This window comes from Elephas maximus, chromosome 2 (assembly GCF_024166365.1).
Source record: "Elephas maximus indicus isolate mEleMax1 chromosome 2, mEleMax1 primary haplotype, whole genome shotgun sequence".
NCBI classification, from domain to species: domain Eukaryota; kingdom Metazoa; phylum Chordata; class Mammalia; order Proboscidea; family Elephantidae; genus Elephas; species Elephas maximus.
The window spans coordinates 49,371,208-49,393,327 of record NC_064820.1 but is presented as its reverse complement, the minus strand read 5'-3'; the positions used below and the strand labels follow the sequence as shown (position 1 = coordinate 49,393,327).

The window sequence follows — 22,120 nt, the reverse complement described above, 5'->3', positions numbered from 1 at the left end:
ATTCCAAGGCGAAACCCTACCACACTAAAGATACATTTGAAGAAACCCTGAGCCAACATCAAGAGTGGACGAGTGAACCCATAGAAGACTTGAAGTATCTGTTCAAAAGAAAACAAGACAATAACAACAGATAAGTCAAAACTCAGTGTGTTCTTTTCTGTGCCATAACACTTTCACTTGTCCAATTAACACGGCCCAAGCCTATCTCGCCCTTTATTAAACCATTACAAGGAGTCATAAAGGCACTTACACATACCAAATACAACCAGTCCTGCTGGATTTGTCTACAGGCTTGGGGACAGTCAGCAGAAGGGTGGTCTACCTCTTGGCAGGTCTGGGCTCAAATGTGAGGCTTTCTTCACTATACCCTCTCTACCAGAGCACGGGGGTGTTCAAAAGTCATGATAGCCAAACTGTATACCCTATCACAGGGGCCGTGTACCGAGGAGTACAATTAAAAGCGGGGTTGAGCCCATTGTGCGTCTACTCACCGGGCCCCCAGAGATACTCTTATCAGGTAGGATCTCTAAGCCACTCCTGCTGCAATGTAACCGTCACCATAACTCACAACTTCAGAAATCTAACTACATGTCTCCCTGATCCTCCACCCTTGTCTAGCTGGATAACCTTCCCTCCCAACACCTCCTCATACACACTGGAGTGTTTTGCCAGGGGAGACCACTGGGTTGCAACCATTTGGCCCTTCTGGATGCTTCCACATGGAAATCTGGCAACAATGGAAATAACTGCACCTTGGTACAGGAAACTGCCAAAGAAAAGGTTTTCATAGAATCTATCTGCAGAATGATCTTCTGGGAAAACCTAGAAAACAATGCCACCTATAACATTACCCCCCCGCTTTTAGTCCACTAACAGTAGCTGCCCTAGCTACCACGTACAATTGGAAATATACCTCTACCTTCAAAAAACCAACTCCATGCAATTACACCTCATCAAGTGTATACCATGTTTCAGGTTGTCTTCCATTAGCTTCAGGCCTATATTATGTATGTGGAGCTGCAGCTTATATGCCTACCCACAAATTGGACGGGATTATGCACAGTAGGATATGTCCTCCCTCCTGTGTCTTTAGCTGAAGCAGAAGCTCCTATCCCTTTACCTTTAAGCACCACTCATAAGGTGACAAAAAGAGCAGCGCCCCTAATTCCCATATTCATAGGACTTAGCAGTCTTATAGGAACAGCAGCCAGAACCACTGGGGCACTTGCAACTACTCAGGTTTATGCAAACCTCTCACTTGAACTAGCCCAGCTCAATACCCAGGTAGCAGCCTCTATAGCTACTCTACAAACCCAAATAAATTCTTTGGCAGCTGTAAACCCAGTGCTGTCGAGTCGATTCCCACTCATAAAATCGTAGAGGATTAGACATGTTGGCAGCTAGCCAAGGAAGTATATGCCCCATGCTAGGTGAACAATGCTGTTTTTGGGTGAACCAAACTGGCCAAGTCCACGAATATATCCGCCACTTTTTAGATAAGGCCAGACAACAATACAAGCCAAACAAGGATCTAACTCTTTGGTCATCTGTGTGGTTGTGGGGATCTTGGCTAATACCATTCCTTGGCCCTTTAATGTCTGTGATTCTTCTTTTGCTGTTTGGACCCTGCCTCTTGAAAATACTAACTCGTTTTGTATCCTCCAAATTACAAAAGTTTCAATTACAAATGGCTGTAATTCAGCCATCATCAAATAATACAAGCCCTGAAAGCCCTTTGGATCAAGCTGCCCAGCGCTTCCATCCTCGGCTACTGGAGTCAACAACCGCCCCCCCACCCCATAGGGAACAAGTGCCTCTCCTAGGGTCAGCTCTACGCCCCAATGACAAGAAGTAGCTATAGAAGACAGACCACCCCCCTTCAACAACCCCAGAGATTTGGGAGAATGGCACTTGTGGGGAGAAAGATGTAAGAGGGAGAGGGGAAGAGGAAGAGGCAGCGGGTGGTGACATTCCTCAATAAGACAATCCTTACAAAGGAAGAGGCAGGCGCTGGCAACATTCCTCAATAAGATGGTCCCTACATAGTTAAACTTTAAACCAAGGAAATGGTCTTTACAGGAATCTTTGATTTGATAAAGTCCTTAACTTGATAAAGTCCCTAACTTGGTAATTAAACCTTAAGCCAAAGAAATAGTCTTCATGGGATGGGGGGTGGGGGGAGGGAATGGGGTCTTGTCCTGGCTTTTAAATGGTGATAGAGACAGATCAAGAGACAAAAGAAGTATAAAACCCTAAGAAAACGGCTTTGGGGCACTCAGATTCTTTCTGTACCTAAGTAGCCCGCTTGACGCTTCCTAGTCAGGTGTACTTTTACTACTAACCCTCTGCTTGCTAATAAAACTCTGCTCGCTTGGCACTATTTGTCTCAGTGTTTGAATTCTTTCCTATACCAAAGACAAGAACCGAGGCCATTCCCTGGTAACAGTGGGAGTAAAGCAGCTGGGCTATATCCAGGAAACCCCCTCCCCCACCCCCAGCGGAGGCTGCACTGGATTGAAGATTGCACTTCCCCTTGAAGGTTGTCGGCGCAGCAGCTCACAGGAAGCTTCAGCGTGGGAGCATTTTTCTTCTCTACGTGCCCGCTTCCTGTCATTAGAACAGTTCTCAGCTCTTCCTCTGGCCCCATATTTTTCCTTTCAAGGACATCTTCCACCCACCTTCTCTCAATTCAATTTTCCTTAACCACCGAGAAGTCAGTAAACATAAAACAAGCCTTCCCAGGCTGAATTTCAAAAGGCAGTCCGCACCACAGCACGGGTAAGAGTCCCTCAGAGTGGAGAGTACCAGCGTCAGACCTGTGGGAGCTCGCAACACCTTACACGGCATAAGGGCCTGGCTGTCTCAGCACCATCTCCTTTGGGACTGTACATGAGAGAGCCCCAGAATATGCAGAGTGAGTTGATCTTGTGATCAGACAGGCAGAGGGGGTGGGGGCTGGGGGAGTGAAATGGCACAACAGCCTCCCCCACCTCCGTTGGAGGCCAGTTTCCTGCTGTTATTAAGCTCTGGAGAACATCTTAAGTTTTTTTTTTTTTTGCGCTTGTAGGGTAATGCTATTCAGCTATATGCATCTCCTCCCTAATGGAATCAGCTTTGCTCTTCCCTGAAGCATAAAAACCAAAATCCCATTGCCGTAGAGTCGATTCTGACTCATAGCGACCCTATAGGACAGAGTAGAACTGCCCCATAGAGTTTCCAAGGAGCACCTGGCAGATTTGAACTGCTGACCTCTTGGTTAGCACTTAACCACTACGCCACCAGGGTCCCGTTCCCCACACCCCCTGCCTCCGCAAAGCATGCTGGGGATGAATTTGGGCTAAGGTACAAGGCTGGGAGTGGCACAGACAGGGCCTGCGGCCAAGGCTGGAGAATGCATTAGCAACAAGGAGGAAAACATCTGGGCTTGGACCTGAAGTCCCTGGGAACACTGACTGCACAAGGACGTGGGAGAAAATGATGAGCCTTGGTCCCAGCTGGAATGGTACATAAGCTTGGGTCCCTTGCTAGGTGGTTGCAGAAAATACTCCAGCCGTCTGCCACTGGAGAGCAGCTGCTTGCCCGTGTCAGTAAGTTTCCCTGAATAAACTCATGAATCTGGAAAGGGCTACATGTCAGTTCTTCAGATTATCTGCCAGGACGCATAGTGAGGGTCTTTCCTTGCTAGGGCTGTCCCTCGACAGTCATTCTTCCCTAATATCTCCTTTCTACAGTGAATGTTCCCAGATCTCCATTTTCTAACCCCCAGCTCCTCACCCCAGTCAGTTTCTTCCGTTGCATCCTCACACTGTCACATTTCTCTTCTGGACAGAGGCTGTATCTCCAAGATTGATCTGAGGTCTCTGATGAACAGGGAAGGTACAGAAAACGGAGGGGCAGGTTAAAGGGGTCTTGGAAAATTTACCAAAATTAACTTTAATACTTGTGAAAACAAATTCAACAGTATTTCTAAAGCTTGTCCAGAACGTTAGCATTGAACGAATAGAATTTATTTCTGCATATTTTTCATGGGGGGGGGGAGTGATTCAAAACAGTCAAACCCAAGGAATTTCTCTTTTAAACTAAGCATATATATATTACCTTCATTTCTATCTGGAAGCCTCTGACACAAAGAAATAAATGAATGTCTAGCATCACCTCTCTACTGTGTGTTTTTCAATTCGCTGAGGGTCAGATTAGAAACTCCATTCTCTAATCCTGAACATGTACATTATTCATTCACAGGTACTTAGGGATCGCCCATCAAATACCAGACACTGTGAAAACAAAAACAAACAAACCCATTGCCATCTAATGGATTGCAACTCACAGCGACCCTAGGAACTGGAAAACAATGGAGAACAATACAGATTTGGTTCTGCCTTCAGCAGCTTCCTCTTGTCTACTACTGTCACTTGAATTTCATGGAACACTAGGAAGGAACTGGGATGCTTTCTTACTGTCTTTTCCTGGTGGCTCCGTTGGGAGCGGAAGATGATGCTCCACAGATTCTTAGTATACACCGCGCTGCTTGGCTCTTCATCCATTATCTCACTCTTCCCGCACCAAATCAAGACCTGGCAGGAACATAGGAATTACGTGACGTACTGGAATAAGACCAGGTTGTTAGGCCTGGGGCTCATGACTGGGCACTCACTGGCTGCAGCCCATTGCCCTCCACCAAGGAACAGGTTGGGGAGCGAGCTGAGACGTAAGAACAAGTTGGGAGCTGGGTGTCTGCACTGGGAACCAGATTCCTGCTCATCCTGGCAAGTAGGAGGTATCTTATCCAACCCACTGAAAATGGGTGGGGTTGGGATGAGAAGGCAGTAGGAGACCCGGACTGTCTTGGCTTCTAGCCTGTCTCCAATCTTGATCAATGGAGAATTGGAAGAAAGGGGCTAATCTTGCAGGGAGATGGACAGACCTCTAGCAGAACAAGCATACAAAGTGAAGATAAAGAAAGGAACAGGAGGTTGGGGAGCACTTATTTGGGAAATAATGAGACTCAGAAATCACATCCCCAAGAGTGGTGGTTTTCAACCCAATTTGCATATTCGAATCATCTGGGGAGCTTTTACAACCAGTAATGCTCAGGCAACTGTGCTCAAGGGTTAAATCACTGGTCAGGGTGAGGCCTGAGTGCTGATGGGACTCTGTAGAGCTCCACAGGTGGTTCTAGGGTGCTGTCAAGGTGGGGGGAAGGGGGAAACAACATCAGCATCACCAGGAGTTCATTAGAAATGGAGAGTATTTGGTCCCAGAACTACTGAGTAAGAATCTGCATTTTAACTAGATCCCAAGTGATTCATATGCCCAATGAAGTTTGTAAAGACTGCCCCAAAGCAAAATGATTTACAGTTAATTGGAAATCAGCTAGGGATGAGATTGGGCATATTTTCCCCTCAAGGCCCAGGCTGTTTTCGCCTGTTCACTAGTGATTCCTTATAGCTCTTTCCTTTATCATCTCCCCCTCCTTGGGAGTTGTGATATGCTACCTTGCCCTGTGTAGAGAGATTCTTCTCTGATCCCCTATTTCCCCTCGCCCTTGAATTCACAAGAATGAGAGGCCAGCATTGGGGTACACCAAATCCTTTGGTAGTCCACATCTACCCAGGAGAGAGGATCTCTGTCTTCGGGGGCTGCATCATGACTAGGGTCTTCTGACCTCGTCCCATCCCAGCAGGTCTGTTCTATCATAAACGTCTTCATCCCCAGAGGCAACTCAGCTGTGTGAACAGCCTTTTGTTCCCATATCCTTCAGCAGCCATCACCTGCTGCTATTGCCTAAATCTGTAATCTCTGCCACTTGTGATGTCTAACTGCCTTTTCTCTGATTCCTTGTGCTTTTTGAATTTTTTTTTCCCTAAGAAATCTTATATTATTTCATCTCGGTACACCATCATAAAAGTCCAGCCTGTAGAGAAGACATCATGAGCATTCAAATGTTCCCTCTGGTCTTCAAGTCAACCCCCGTGGAGTCCTGGCAGGACTGAATACAGCTGTTTCTTGTCTGGCTCTCCAGCTAGACCGAGAATGTAAAGGGGATGGGAGTCTGGCCTCACTCATTTGTGTGTGTCCAACACACCACACACAACACAGTGCCTACCACAAAGCACTCTCTCAATGTCTGTCAATTAGACAGTTTAATGCACAGAATTAGTCCATTAAACATAAAAAAGAGGCTTGATCAATCTATTTGCTAGATGGAAGAAAAACTATTTGTTCATATCTGTGTTTCTGAAAACAAAGACCAGAAATTGACTATGGGTGTAAGAATTATAAATTATTTTCACTTTATAAAATTACCTCATTTTAAATATTTTATATCAAGAATCAAAATTATCCTTTAGTAGAACACACTAACATACTTGAACAGCCACTCTTTTGCATTTATTCTTCATTGATGGTAACTTATACCTTAAAAAAATAGTGACAGTTGATATCAATGGAGCACTGTTTTTGTACTAGGCACTTTGAAAAGCACTTTATCTCATATTACCTCCATGAGGCAGGCACACTTACTGTCTTCACTTTACAGGTGAAATAACCCAAAGTTTTAGAGGCATTATTGACACAATTAGTAAACGTTGGGACCCAGATAATTTGAAACCCAGAACTCATGATATGCAAGTCCTGTCTTTAGGACAAGTGCCTGTCTTTCCCCACTCCCCAAGCCAAATACAGGCTGCTTGGGACCTGGATTCCACTCTGGCCCCAGCACTAACTAGTACTGTGAACTGAACCTCACTGATAAAATCAGACAATTCCTACCTGGAAGAGATGCCATGAGAGGTAGACACTGTGAACAACAGACATCTCAGGAAAAGCGGTCAGTGCAGTCAGGCATAATATGCTGACCGTGCTAATTTTAACCTGAATTTCTAGACTAACAGGTATGTGTTTAAGAAAAACATGTTTTTCCTTGGTGGTCAAAACCATGACGTGAAACCATATACCCTGAGGGGTACTGACCAAATGACCATCTGCACCCCTCAAAATATATTACTCAGGAAGAGGGCTGCGTGGGAGCTGCTGCCAACAAGGTATTTTTGCAAGATACACAAAATACATGTAAGCATCCTGTGATCATGATCTAAGCACTCTGTGAAACTACCTGTAATCACTAACTACAACTATGAATAACCAGTAACCATTCAGAGTGTGATTATTACAATATTAATTGATTTTCCTGTAATCACCCTCTCAATGGTTTGGTCCCTCTTTTTACCCTATAAGAATACTTGAATAACCGAGATGCCCCAGGGTTACCTGGTTTCATTTTCAATTGGCTGCGCAGTTCCCCAATTGCAGTTGTTTTAAACTCTTACCAAACCTCTCTGTTTTAACTTGAAACAGACTTCAAGTTTTTCTCTGCAACACAGAGTAGCCTGTCTGTGATGGCTAGATGTTGTGAATAAACCCCCTTCCCGTCCAAAGGCTTTTCTCTACCAGGTCCTCAGCTGTAGTTTATCCAACTCTGCTCCTGCTCCAGCCCATACGGCAATCAAGTTATCTTTGAGAAATATCACCCAGGTTGGTGCAACTTGCACGTGAATTTCATCTGTTTAAGCTTTTCCAATCACGGTGCACCAAGGCTTAATGCCAACACCAACCATTCTACCCTTTTTTGATTTCTAACACTTAAGAGGCCTGGAACAAACTACGCCTTATCTCAGTCCAGACGCACGGCCTTTTCAGGTCCTGAGGCTGAGGTATGGCACACCGGTGTTTTTCCTGTAGAAAACAGGCTTGGAATGCTGCAGCCGAGGAGGCAAAGCCTCAGGCGCCATTGGTCCTGCTCCAGGAATCTTTCGGGCCTTGGGCGCTGCCCTGCTACCCCAAGCTGGGCGACCCCTTTCACCACAGCCCCGAGGTCTCCTTGGAGTTTCTCCACTGTTTTTGCGGGCTGCCCTGCTGGAACTGCTCGGGAAACGGACCTTTGTTTGAGGAATGCTGCGCTCCCTGCCCAGAGCGTTCTGAGCCCCAGCCCACATCCTGGACCCTGATGGAGACAAAGGCGGCCGCAGGAGAGGTGGGTGCTGCAACCTCGGAGGCGACAGAAGACGTGAGCCTCAGCGCATGCAGAAAGAAGGACGGCTTCGGAACCGCCGAGATCCACGTCCGCGGAGACCTGCCCGCTGCCCAACCAGCACAGCCTCAGGCTTCCGCCCCGGGGTTCCCCATGTAAGCAGCGCGCAGCCGGCGGGACCACAGCGCTCAGGTCCGGAGCGGAGTGAAGGGGCCTGCGCCGCGCGGATCCCATCACGCTGAGGGCCTGGAGTTCTCCCCGAGGGCTGATCCCTTTCTTGCTCCTCTCCCCTGCTTTCCCTAGACGAATTTGAGACTTTTCAATAAATTTTTTACAAAAATTAACATTGTCTTCGCTTGTTCTTTTACTAGTGTGATTCACGGGAGGTGGTGGGTTGTGGAGCGAAGTAGGGATGCCCTCGAGACCTCCCCAGGATCAGAAGTGTTTGGGAAAGAGAGAAAACCGAATCACCATTGTCGTCTAGTCCGTGGCGACCTCATGTGTTAAACAGAGTAGAATTAATTGCTCCTTAGGGTTTTCTTTGATGTACTGTTAACGGAAGCAAATCGCCAGGCCTTTCTTTCAGGGTACCGCTGGATGGGTTTAAACCGCTAACTTTTAGGTTAGCCTTGGGCGCAAACCGGCAAAGCGGTTTCGCCACTTAGGGATGGGGAAGGAAGAAAACAAAAAATCAAACCTGTTGCAGGCTAGTCATTCTTACTCATAGGGACCCTACAGGACAGAGTAGAACTGCCCAATAGGGTTTCCAAGGAGCGGCTGGGGGATTCGAACTGACGACCTTTGATTAGCAGCTATAGCTCTTAACCGCTGCACCACCAGGGCCCCGGGTAAGGTGGAAGAACCTAGTAAATTCAGCCTCAGTTTTTATCTGGGGTTGGGGTGTTTGGCAACTGATTGAACTGCTACTGGGAGTCGCCTTTCTGAAGCTTTTGACCTCAGCCTCCCTGGAAGGAGCAAGTGTCCCGTACAGGAACTGAGAGGTCAGAATCTAGAGGGTCACCAGAGGCAGCGCCCAGCCCTGCTGAGCTTGTGGGCAAGGCATTTCTTCCGTGTTCAGCCCACAAAGCCAGACTGGAGTTGCTTTTCTTACCACCTGCACCCCCAGTGGTGCACACTGGTTAAGCACTGGGCTGCTAACTGAAAGGTTGGCAGTTTGAACCCACTATCCACTTCCCGGGAGAAAGATGTGGCAGTCTGCTAAAGATTACAGCCTTGGAAACTCTATGGGGCAGTTCCACCCTCTCCTACAGGGTTGCTATAGTCGGCATCTACTCCATGGTAGTGGGTGGGCACCCCCAATCCCTTTTGCCCCTCAGATACTACCCAGCTCTTCTTTTTGGTGAGTTCCTTTTTTTTCGTCTTGCTGCTCTCAGTCGCACCGATCCCATGCCAGACCTAGTTCATTTTTACAACAAAAAAATTTAATCGAAGCATAACATTTAGACAGAAAAGTGTAAATGTCAGCAGGATGAATTTTCAGAAACTGAACACACCCAGAGCCAGTGTCCAAATGTCCCCTGTTTTTAAACAGGACTTTCCAAGTGTTTTCTAAAAGAGAAAATTTCCACAATTAATATGGTCATATTCTGCTCTATTTCAGTCCTTTGAATTTTGAAATACCCTTTATTTTATTCTGGTGGAATATGTATAACAAAATATTTGCCATTTCAAACATTTCTACGTGTATAAAGCAGTGATATTAATTACATTCACAATATTGTGCAACCATCGCTGCTATTGGTTTCCTATTTTTTTCATTATCCTTCATGGGAGCTCAATACTCCTTAAGCAGTAAGTACCTCCTGGTTTCCCCCTTCCGCCCACCCCCGGTAACCACTAACGAACTTTAGTTTATGCATTTGCCTATCCTGGATATTTCATGTAAGTGGGATCATACAATATTTGTCCTTCTGTGTCTGACTTATTTCATGCAGCATGTTTTCAAGGTTCATCCATGTTATAGCTTACAGCATGTCTCAGAACTTCATTTTCTGAGTAATATTCCATGGTTATGTCTGTAACACATTTTATCCATTCACCTGTTGGTGGACACTAGGGTCGTTCCCACCTTTTGACTATTGTGAATAATGCTGCAATGAACGTTGGTGTACAAGTTTGAGTTCCTGCTTTCAATTCTTCTAAGTATATACCTAGGAGAGGAATTGCTGTGTCTTTTTTTTTTTAATGGTAGTTTTATGTCTCACTTTTTGAGGAAATGCCATCCTGTTGTCCACAGTGGCTGCACCAGCAATGAATGAGGGTTCCAACTTCTCCACATCCTCACCAACATTTGTTATTTTCCGTTTTTCTTAAAATAGCCATCCTCGTGTGTGCATGTGTGTGTGGAGGGGGTGAAGTGGCAGCTCTTTGTAGTTTCGATTTCTATTTCCCTAATGACTATTTTAATGACTATTGCAGAGGCCTGGTGGTGCCGTGGTTAAGAGACCAAAAGGTCAGCAGTTTGAATCTACCAGTCACTTCTTGGAAACCCTATGGGGCAGTTTTACTATTTTTTTTTTTTTAATAGGGTCATTATGCTTCAGAATTGACTTGACAGAAATGGGTTTAGGTTTGGTTTGAATGACTAATGCAGAAGCCCTGGTGACACAGTGGTTAAGTGCTAGACTGAAAGGTTAGAGGATCGAACCCACCATCGGCTCCACGGAAGAAAGATGTGGCAGTCTGCTTCTGTAAAGATTTATAGCCTTGGAAGCCCTGTGGGGCACTTTTACTCTGTTCTATGGCTTTATGGGGTCGTATGAGTTGGAATCTGCTCAATGGCAGTGAGTTTTGGTTATACACATACTAAGGAACCCTGGTGGTGTAGTGGTTAAGCTCGGCTGCTAATTGAAATGTCCGCAGTTCAAATCCACCAGCCACTCTGCGGGAAAAAGATGTGACAGTCTGCTTCTTTAAAGATTTACAGCCTTGAAACCTTATGGGGCAGTTACTCTGTCCTACAGGGTCACTATGAGTCAGCATCCGCTCGACGGCAGTGGGCTTGGCTTTGGTACACACAGTCTAGACCTTTAGGGGTATTGTACTGTTTTCGTCACCCCACAGCTCTCAGTGCTATCCCCGTGTCTCCTTGGCTTTAGATTCGCGTTGCTATTCACTTGCTGCCATGTAACCGCCTTGGTCCCTAACCAGCAGCATTAGCGTTGCTTGGGAACTTGTTAGAAATGCAAACTCTCAGCAGGGGTCTGAACACAAACAGACTGGTTCAAGGCCCTGGTGCAGATTCATCATCATCATTGGGTCGCTATGAGCGGAAATGGACTGAACGCAGTGGGTTTGTGTTTTTGGTTTATGCTTGGTTCACTTCCATAACACTCCACTCTGTCCACAGTGTGTTCTTTCTAAAATGAAAAGCTGATCCATTATATTATGCCCCTGTGATAAAATTCTCTGCTGTATCACACGCATTAAGCATAATGCCCAAGTTCATTACTGTAGGAAAAACAAAAGAAAAACAAAAACCATCACCACAAACAAACAAAAAACCTGAATGATCTGACCTCTCCTTATTTATCCCTCTTTAACTTCTAGGATTACGTCTCAAGCCATACATACAAGTCATTCTCCCTAACTGTAATCCTCTGAAGTCCCTGTCATAGGGAAATCCAAAAGGAGGAAATAAAAAAATTAAAGATGTCCAAGCCTCATTGTTGCCACCCCTACACCTTTGTTTATATACCTGAAAAAATCCATTTAAAACCACCCATCTTTTTATTATTACTCTATACTTCTAGGTCAGTTTACCTAAAGAAAGACAAACACTGGCTGATGAATTTTCCAAATGGATTGCTGAAAGCCAATTAGCCGTATTCACTTGCTTCTTTTAATTCTTTAGTTTTATCCAACAGTTTTTCATTGAGTATTATGATCAACATTTAAAAGAACATTTAATTGGTGTCTACCTTAACTCTTTTTCGTGCTGCTGCAAGTATATTTGAAATCCAAATTTGAAGGAAAACAAATCATTAAAACCGACCCTTTATGTAATGTTAAGTGCTAATGGTAGAAAATATTTTTCGAGAATGAATCCAATTTTGTAAATATTTATCTATTACACACATATACCAAGAATATTGGTATTTGGAGACAAATATACCAAAATGTTAACAGTAGTGTAAATTATTTGTTGAAATTATAAGTGATTTACTTTTATCTTTCATACTTGCTGTATTTTCTGTTTTCTACAATGAGCGCATATTTTTGTAATTTTAAAAAGGGTTATAACAGGGAATAAGTATTAAATACAATAAAATGTTTCGGAAATAGACCTACAAATTCCAACTCTGACTCTCACCAGCTGTAGGATTTTGGATAAATTGTAATTATCTAACCTCTCCGAGCCGGTTTTCTCATTTGACACACGTGGATAATAGCATGTAAAGACTTGATTTGCAATAATGATTCCTTCCTCCGTTAGCGCAAAAAACCTACGCGTCCGGCACTTAAAACAAGAGTGTGTTGGTCTACCGGTTTTGACGCTGGCCTGGCATCCAGCAATCGCTGCGGCTTCCCGCCGGCTCTGGGCTTGCACAGACGTCTCGGGGGCGGCGAGCCTGACGGAGGTCCTGGCTTTCCCCTCCGCGCCCGTGGGTGTTAGGTGACACCTGAGGTGCAGCCTTTTCTACCGGTCGATGAATTCCCGTGAGTATAGCAGAGGGACTGCGCTAGGCGCCTGGGACCCGGGTGGTAGGGGGACTGGGCGAGGAGCCCCGGGGGGCGGGCGCGAGGCTCGGCCCAGGACCATAGCAGGAGCCTGGGGTGGAAGGGGAGCCCGACGCCAAGAGGTCTTCAAGGGCTCGGGAGATTCCTTCGCTCCCCAAGGGCCGGGGAAAGGGCAGCTGAACCGGCTGCTCGGTCCAGGGCGCCCGGGAGGTGGCCGGGCCACGCGCAGGACCGGAGGGTGGCTGGGCGAGCGTAAGGGCCGGCCGCGGTGCGCATAGCGGGGCAGAGCCGGGTTTGCCTCCCGCGCCCCCCGGACCTCGGCGCAGCTGGGTCCGTAGTTTCTCCAATCCCTCCGTTTGCCTCCACCCCCCGGGCCTCATTCCTTCCCCCCGCGCTGATGACTGGTGCAGCCCCTTTGTCCTCCCTGCGACCACCGAGCTGCTGCAGCGCTGTTAACCACCTGAAACAAGAGGTGCGGTTCCCCTTCCTTAGGGCGGGCCGGGGGCGCTAGGGCTGGGCTCCGCGCTGTCCTTTTCCTTGAAGCCGCCGGCCGTCAGGAGTGCCACCTGGTGGTCAGCGAGCGTCGGAGCACCGGGAGACCTGAGGGAAGGGGACCCAGGTGAAGTCCGCAGGGGACGAGACTGCAAGAGAAACGGGCCCCTCCTGCTCCTCGTGGGGACAGCTTCCGGCCGCAATTAAGCTCTGCGGAGTTTGCAACATTTACTTTCTTCCTTCCCAGCATCTCGTTTATTCTCGTCAGTGGAACATATTTGTTCTTCAGATTGTAGTTTTTTTTTTTTTTTGTCCTCCCTCCACCCAGGACATTTCCCACACCCACCAACTCGGGGCCACACTGACGTCCTCAAAAAGGGAAGGGCAGCGGCCTTGACTGTGCCAAGGGAAACGGACATTCATAGTTTAACACTTACGGCGTGGAGTCAGGGCAAGGTTTACCGTGAAGCTGATGAAACGTAAGCTCAGAACCTCTGTGAAGGATCCTAACCGTTGTATTTTTGTAAAGTTTGCATAATTAAGGTTTTTTTTTTTGTTTTTTGTTAAGTAGTCTCCCCCCATCTCCCATATAAGTTTCTGCTAGACAAAACCTTAATGTCCCCTTGGGTGGGGTGATTGGAAGTCAGAAATGAGTAAGGTGATTTCAAAGGGTGTGGCTGTAAAAAAGGGGGAAGGAGAACAGGGTGAAGGAACTAGAGTGTTCTGACCCGCGAGGCAGCAGTAAGGGACTGATTTTAGGCTCAGTACTACTTGAGAAACTGCCCGTGTACCTAATGCTCTCTTCTTCTGTCTCTTCCCTGCTTCCAGTCCACCCTCCTGGACCCACCCACTGCACGCATAGGACAGCCTACTACTGTGCCCAAAAGGAGAGTGCTGGATCCCAAGGGGTCTCTCTGGTGGTAAAGCTGGTGACAAGTTCAAGTGGCAGCTCACCCAACTGGATGCACAGGAAGAAGCATTTTTGATTTCTCAGATTCTAAGAGAATTCCTGGTCAGATTTTTCTAGTTGTGTTTAATCATGGGATGAATAGATATATTTTCTGGGGGATTAGAAAAGTTGTTGTTATATAGGAAGCAAATGCCAAAATGTTTTACTTGAAATTTTCTTGACTGTTGTTTCCAGTGCATTTCATTTTGTTTGTTTTAAATGTTTGTCTAAAATATTTATCTGTTAACCTTTAATAAAAAAAAAAAGGACAAAGTTGAAATTCCTGCTAGCACTCGGGCATATGCACCTCCAGATCTCACATAAATAAACATACACGTATTGTGGTATACGTGTGTGCGTGTATGGATGTGTCTTGTACAGAGATCAAGAGGCAGTCTGTCGAACAGGTCAAGGGGATACTGCGTGGTTTAAAATTAGGAAAGGTGTGTGTCAGGGTTGTATCTTTTCACCGTACTTATTCAATCTGTGTGCTAAGCAAACTGAACTACATGAAGAAGAACGGGCCATCAGGATTGGAGGAAGACTCGTTAATAACCTGTGATATGCAGATGACAAAACCTTGCTTGCTGAAATCCAAGAGGACTTGAAGTACTGACTGATGAAGAGCAAAGACTACCCTTTAGTATGGATTCCACCTCATCATAGAGAGCAAAAATTCTCCAGACTGGACCAATAAGTGATATCACGATAAATGGAGAAAAGATCGAAGTTGTCAAGGATTTAATTTTACTTAGATCCACAATCAATGGCCATGGAAACAGCAGTCAAGAAATCAAATGACATATTGCCTTGGGCAAATCTGCTGCAAAATACCTCTTTAAAGTGTTGAAAAGCAAAGATGTTGCTTTGAGGACTAAGGTGCGCCTGACCCAAGCCATGGTGTTTTCAATTGCCTCATATGTATGCAAAAGCTGCACAATGAATAAAGAAGACCAAAGAAGATTTGATGCCTTTGAATTATGGTGTTAGCAAAGAATATTGAATATACCATGGGCTGCCAGAAGAACAAACAAATCTGTATTGGAAGAAGTACAGTCAGAGTGTCCCTTGAAAGCCAGGATGGTGAGACTTCGTCTCACATACTTTAGTCCATTATCAGGAAGGACCAGTCCCTGGAGAAGATGTCATGCTTGGTGGGTCAGCAAAAGGGAGGAAGACCTTCAATGAGATGCATTGATAGGCTGCGATAATGGGCTCAAACATAGTAACGACTGTGAGGATGGCACAGGATCAGACAGTGTTTTGTTCAATAGAACAGTATGTAGGGTTGCTATGGGTCAGAACTGACTCGATGGCACTTAACGACATATATATATATATATATATATATATATATATATATATATATATATAAAACAGTTGTATTAACTGGTCTTCCTTGTAGGCGTATGGATATTATCCTATCACTATCGTTGCCGTTGTTAGGTGCCATGAATTAGTTCTGACTCATAGCGGCCCTATGTACAACAGAACGAAACACTGCCGGGTCCTGTGCCATGCCCACAATCGTTGTTATGCTTGAGCCCATTGTTGCAGACACTGTGTCAATCCATCTTGTTGAGGGTCTTCCTGTTTTTCATGTACCAAGCGTGGTGCCCTTCGGCAGGGACTGATGTCTCCTGACAGCATGTCCAAAGTATGTAAGGCTGAATCTCGCTGTCCTTGCTTCTGAGGTTGTACTTCTTCCAAGACAGATTTGTTGGTTCTTTCGGCAGTCCATGGTATAGTGAATATTCTTTGCCAACACCACGATTCAAAGGCGTCAATTCTTCTGTCTTCCTTACTTGTCCAGCTTTCGCATGCATATTGATGCGATTGAAAATATCACGGCTTGGGTCAGGTGCACCTTAGTCTTCAAGGTGACATCTTTGCTTTTCAACACTTTGAAGAGATCTTTTGCAGCAGATTTACCCAATGCAGTGTGTCTTCTGATTCCTTGACTGCTGCTTCCATGGGTGTTGATTGTGGATCCAAGTAAAATGAAATCCTTGGCGACTTCAATCTTTTCTCCATTTATCATGATGCTGCTTATTGGTCCAGTTGTGAGGATTTTTCTTTTCTTTATGTTGAAGTGCAGTCCATACTGAAGGCTGTGGTCTTTGATCTTCATCCTATCACTGACAGCCTGTATTTCAGGATAGATCTTGAAGTGCTCTTTTTGATGATGAAGGCAACACTGTTCCTCTTCCATTTGTCATTTCTGGCATAGTAGGCATAGTAGGCAATATGATTGTCTGATTCGAAATGGCCAATACCAGTCCATTTCCGCTCACTAATGCCTAGAATATCAATCTTCAAGCATCCCATTTTATTGTTGACGACTTCCAATTTTCCTGGATTCATACTTCGTAGATTCCAGGTTCTGATTATTAATGGGTATTTGCAGCTGTTTCAAATGAAGGTCCTGAAGGAATTACTCCATCCAAGTTATTAAGGTGGATCCTACTTTGAGGAGGAAACTCTTCCCCAGTTGTATTTTGAGTGCCTCCCAACCTGAGGGCTCATCTTTCAGCACTATATCAGACAATGTTCCACTGCTATTCGTAAGGTTTTCACTGGCCAATTTTATATATTTAATTTGCTTTACTTTCAGTATTTAGAGTGTTAAATTAGACATTATACTACATCACTTAATACTCAAAGTAGTTTCATACATAGCTAAATTGCTTTATCACATCTGCCAAATTAAATATTCCTTAATATACTATAACATCCAGTTTGTATTAAAATTTCCCTCATTGTCTGAAAAAAATCCTTTACAGCTGGTTTGTTCAAGACAAAAACCAATCCAGAACTACATTTTTATTTGATGATGTCTCTTAAACCTGCTTTTATCTAGAATAGTACTCTCTTTTCTATAATTTATTCTATTTTTGTTAAGAATATATACAACAGAACATATACCTATTAAACAATTTCTACATGTACCATTCAGTGACATTGATTACATTCTTTGAGTTGTGCAATCATTCTCATCCTCCTTTTCTGAGTTTTTCCTTCCCCGTTAACATAAATTCACTGCCCCCTGCAGTGTGATGGATCAGTTTTATACCTTTCTCACGTGATCTTGTAACTCCTACCCAATGATTGGGTGGGACTATACAAGTAAGATAATTGTGGCCCATCGAGAGGGTTGGATAGCTTGCTAATAATGCAAATAAAGTTCATGGCACCCGTGTGTGGGTGGGGCCGTGCAGATAAGGTCTATGGAGAATCCTAATGAAGGGATTGTTCAGCTTTGCCATCCTGCTAGGCTTAATATGAGCCATTCCAGAGGCGGGAGAGGAGGATCTCACAGCCACCAAGAAAGAAGAGCCAGGAGTGGAGAGTGTCTTTTGGACCCAGGATCCCTGGCCTGAGAAGCTCCTGGAACCAGGAGACTGAGAGAAAGAGCTGTAACATGGAAGATGGTGGGAAGCTGTGGCAGAGAAATGGCAGTAGAAGAGACTGGTAGGAGACAGTGCAGTGGGCTTCTGGGTCCACAGAGCGAGAAAGCTTAGCTTCTTCTGGCAGGAGGCTTGCTGGAGGAGTAGGGTGCCTCCAGGCACTTGGTGGAACTAGGTTTCCTGACCCATGGAGCTAAAGCTGAGTGCTTTGAGGCTGAGTCTGACTGGCAGAGTTGGGTGCCGAGGGCCAGAGAGAGAGAGGCATGCCTGTGAGCATGGCTGAGAAGAGGTTGTCCTGGTTGAAGAGCGTTCCTGACCCTGATTTTAACCTGTTCCTTCCCTAATAAACCCCGTAACTATGAGTAGGGTCTGTGAGTTCTGTTCAGCTATTGAACTCAGCAGAGAAATAGAGAGGGCTGTGGGAGAGGTGGTTGGTGTCAGAATTGGTAAAGGTGGCAGAGAGAGGAGGCATATATGACCTTTGCCTCATAGGAATCTGCCTTTGGGCTGTTGATCTTGTTTTTCCTTCCCCCTTGTGAAGTTAGAGGAGGTCAGACAATGCCCCTGCCACTCCATTTTTACACCCTTTAAGTCATGAAGTGCTGTGGCTGCTAACCATAGGGCCAGCAGTTTGGATCCACCAGGTGCCCCCTGGAAACTCTATGGGGCAGTTATGCTGTTGTCAGTTTGATCCCATATAGATAGATATTCAAAGATCACAATGCTCAAGGTAGACATTCTTACTAACCAAAGCCAAACCGTTGAGTTGATTCCGACTCATGGTGGCCCTATAGGACAGAGTAGAACTGCCCCATAGAGTTTCCAAGGAGTGCCTGGTGGATTTGAACTGCTGACCTTTTGGTTAGCAGCTGTAGCACTTAACCACTGTGCCACCAGGGTTTCCAACATTTTTACTAGTTAAGCTAAAATATTATTTGGTTTAAAGAAGACTTCAGGGGACATTTTTGGTTTAATGTTTAAAGATAATCTCAGGGCAATATTTTCAGGGGTTCATCTAGCCATTGAGGCTCCAGAAAGACTGGGTTCCATGAGGTTTGAAATTCTGTTCTGCATTTCCCCCCTTTTGATCAGGAATATTCTATAGAATCTTTGATCAAATTGTTCAGTAATGGTAGTCAGGCACCATCCAGTTCTTCTTGTCTCGTGACAAAAGAGACAGTTGTTCATGGATTCAATTAGCCACACATTCCATTTCCTCCTCTTATTCCTGACTCTCCTTCTTTGTTGCTCCAGGAGAAAGAGACCAATTGTTGTGCCTTAGATAGCTGCTTGCAAACTTTTAAGACCCTAGGCACTATGCAATGAACTAGAAGGTGGAATGCAAGCATTCCATAAGATATTAGGCAATTAACTGGGATGTTCCATGAAACTGTGACCCTAAATCTCCAAACCAAGGAAACAAATTCCATGAGGTGTTTGGTTGCACACAGGCAGCCTCAGCAGCTTTTTTGTTGTTGTAAATACACCTCTTTTAGTCTGGGTTCTCTAGAGGAGAAAAACCAATGAAGCGTATATCTGTATCTATATAAATTTACTTCAAGGAAATGGCTCATGCAATTGTGGGGCTGGTAAGTCCCAAATCTGTGGGCCAGGCAACAGGCTGACAACCTCTGCTGGCTCACATGGTTGCAGGGGCTGACAAACCCAAAATCTGCAGGTCAGGCATCAGGCTGGAGGCCTCTGCTGGCTCACAGGGTTGCCAGGGTTGGCGAATCCGAAATGCAGATCAGGGGCAGGCCAGAGATTTCTGAAGGCTTACATCCCAAGAACCAGAGGTCAGGCAACAAGGCGAGTGCAGGACTGAGAAAAGAGAGTGAGCTTTTCCAGAACATGTATTTATATACTAGAAACAGGCCACACCCTTAAGGAAACTCCCCTTTCAACTAATTGGCTGCTCATCTCAGATCACAAAATGAAAGGTGATTACATAGTGTCTGCCAAACAACAGAATCATAGCCTAGCCAAACTGACAGATAATATTAACCATCACAATATCTGTCACACAGCTTTTGCCGATTCAACTTATTACAGGTATACAACTTATTGACAACAATTACATTAATTGTCTGTGCAACCCTACCCTTAACCAATGCAGTTTTTTCCATTACTGTAAACCCAAACTCAGTGCTCACAAGCAATAACCCCCTTTTCCCCTCCCTTCCACCCACTAATAAACTTTGGTCTCTATCCATTTGTCCTTTTCTTTTTATATAAATGTGGTCATACAATATTTGTCCTTTTGTGATTGACTAATTTCCCTTGGCATCATGTCTTCAAGCTCCATCCATATTGTAGCATGTATTAAGACTTCATTTCTCTTACGGGCTGTGTAGTATTCCATTGTATGTATGTATCACATTTTGTTTATCCATTCATCTGTTGATGGGCATTTAGGCTGTTTCCACCTTTTGGCTAATGTGAATAGGCTGCAATCAACATTGGTGTAGAAGTATCTGAGTCTCTGCTTTCAATCCTGTTGGGTATATACCTAGGAGTAGAATTGCTGGGTCATAGAGAACAGTATTCTTTTTAATAACATTACTTGTATAAAAATAACTGGACCATATAGAATGTTCCACTTTCTGAAGCTCCTCGAATATGATTTTTTTTTTTTTTAATCCAGAACAAAAAATAGACATAAAAGAACAAGGTCATTTCTGTTGCTCTCTCCTCTTTACTTCTACGTGGTTCCTTTTCCATAGTCTGTCTTCTTGGAACTGAATCTCTGCCTCCCCACCCCAGAAATTTGGGCAATCAATTCCACCTATTCACTAACATTTGCACTAACTTCCCCCTGAGTTAAACTTAGCTGGCAAAAAATTGGGTAAAGAATTTATCCAAAATGAGAAAGTAAAAAGATTTTTTTCCCAATTTCCTTCATCAAGCTAGGGCACCTATCCAGCCTTAAGCTCTACATTGTCCATCCTGTGACAAACAAGATTGACCCCTGTATACTTAATACACTTACATGGCTCCCTGTAGTCCTTAGGGCTTAGTACAGTTTCAAAGCTCTAACTTATCTGATTTCTTTTGCATATACAGACTCAGTAACATCACACAATTCCTCTTAACTCAGCATTCAACGGGTTGTCCTACTTCCAGTTCACCCTACAATGCTCTGTGTTCTCTTTTTAGCTCTTTTTTGGCTTGTGAGATGCTACTTATTTTTCAGGAAGAGTGTCTTGACTCCTCTAATCTCTAGGACCTGGCACTTTGAATATCCTGAAAAAAATATGATTGAATTAATAAATGCCCTGTATGTTTGAAAGCATCAGAAGTGAAGTAACATTCCAGCTATGAAATATATGGCACAGATAGCAGGCACCACAGTGGCATAGGGAATGATCAGAAATAATTTATGGAGTAAGATGTGGAATGGGTGAAAAAAACCTTAGTTTACCTTCTCACCCTTCTCAACCCTGGCAGTATCAACCTATCTGCAAATTCTTTCCTTTAGGAGAAGCCTAGTGTTTTTCTTTTCTTAGTAAACCAGTCCTAGGAAACTACACATGAGCCCATAGCTGTGGGTTGAATGAAGGCCCACATGTATTGGTATCTGCTATAGGTCATACGGAAACCCTGGTGGCATAGTGGTTAAGCACTACGGCTGCTAACCAAAAGGTTGGCAGTTCAAACCCACCAGGCACTCCTTGGAAACTCTATGGGGCAGTTCTACTCTGTCCTAGAAGATCGCTATGAGTCGGAATCCACTCGATGGCAATAGGCTTTTTTTTTTTTTTTTTTAAATGGGTTGAACAATCTCTGCTGGTTTAAGTGGCTCCCTTTCCCACTCCACTCCAGTACCCCCAGGACCAAGTCTCCATCATCTTTTACCTCTTTGTTTTTCCAGTTCCAAAAAAAGTCAGTAATGGGCATTCAGGAAGTTTTTTTTTTTTTTTTAAATCATTGTTTTTGATATGTATCACTGTGTCATTTACAACTCACTTTCACATCATTATTTCTTTTAATGCATGCAAACAATTGGTGAGGTAACTAGTTAGGAGCAAAGACTGGACAAGAACTTAATTTTCCAAACCCCTGAGCCAAGTCTCTTTATTCTGTGCTGGAGATTCTGGTTATCTGGGAAGGCCTGGCGGGAGAGCAATAACAGATATGTCTGAATACCAGTATAAATGATGGTATGACAGGAACACATTCCTCCACCGCCTTTGCTTAGCCACTTGCCCAAGAGATCTACTTTTGCAAATGCCCTCGCTTTTGTCACAGTTGTGAAATTACTACCAGGTACCAACCAGTCTGTCTGGAAAGGAGTGAAAGGATAGGATGCTCACTATCAAAGATTTATTCCATTTCAGAAAACTTAAAAATAAGAGAAACTTCAATGCCATCTGAGGAGTTGAGTCCAATCTGTGTGGAAGAATTCCTAAAATGATTCCTTAAGCAAAGAGAATCCCTATAGGCCTAGGTGTGTCTTTGGGAAGAGGGATGGAGGGAAAGGAAAGTCTCCCCAGGGAATAAGGCCCAGCAATTTGGAATGTGATCATGTTTCTCTGTCAGTTT

General features: G+C 44.6%; 1 protein-coding gene and 1 long non-coding RNA gene across 2 annotated transcripts in view; one reads left to right on the top strand and one right to left on the bottom strand.

Annotated features, from left to right (window-relative positions):
* The window catches only part of LOC126062205 (uncharacterized), a 30,208-nt gene extending 21,945 nt beyond the window's left edge, over positions 1-8,263 (bottom strand). Inside the window, exons 1-3 of the mRNA XM_049859438.1 lie at positions 7,688-8,263; positions 4,458-4,574; positions 3,775-3,860 (exon numbers count right to left, since the gene is read on the bottom strand). Of these exons, the coding sequence (XP_049715395.1) occupies positions 3,801-3,860; positions 4,458-4,574; positions 7,688-8,263 (753 nt within the window). The 3' untranslated portion in view covers positions 3,775-3,800. The remainder of the gene's footprint in view (positions 1-3,774; positions 3,861-4,457; positions 4,575-7,687) is intronic.
* Positions 8,264-12,509: 4,246 nt separating this feature from the next.
* LOC126061447 (uncharacterized) lies at positions 12,510-14,476 on the top strand. The gene is made up of 3 exons (XR_007513777.1): positions 12,510-12,709; positions 13,551-13,701; positions 14,051-14,476. It is a non-coding gene; the product is annotated as an uncharacterized LOC126061447 (long non-coding RNA).
* Positions 14,477-22,120: the final 7,644 nt, after the last annotated feature.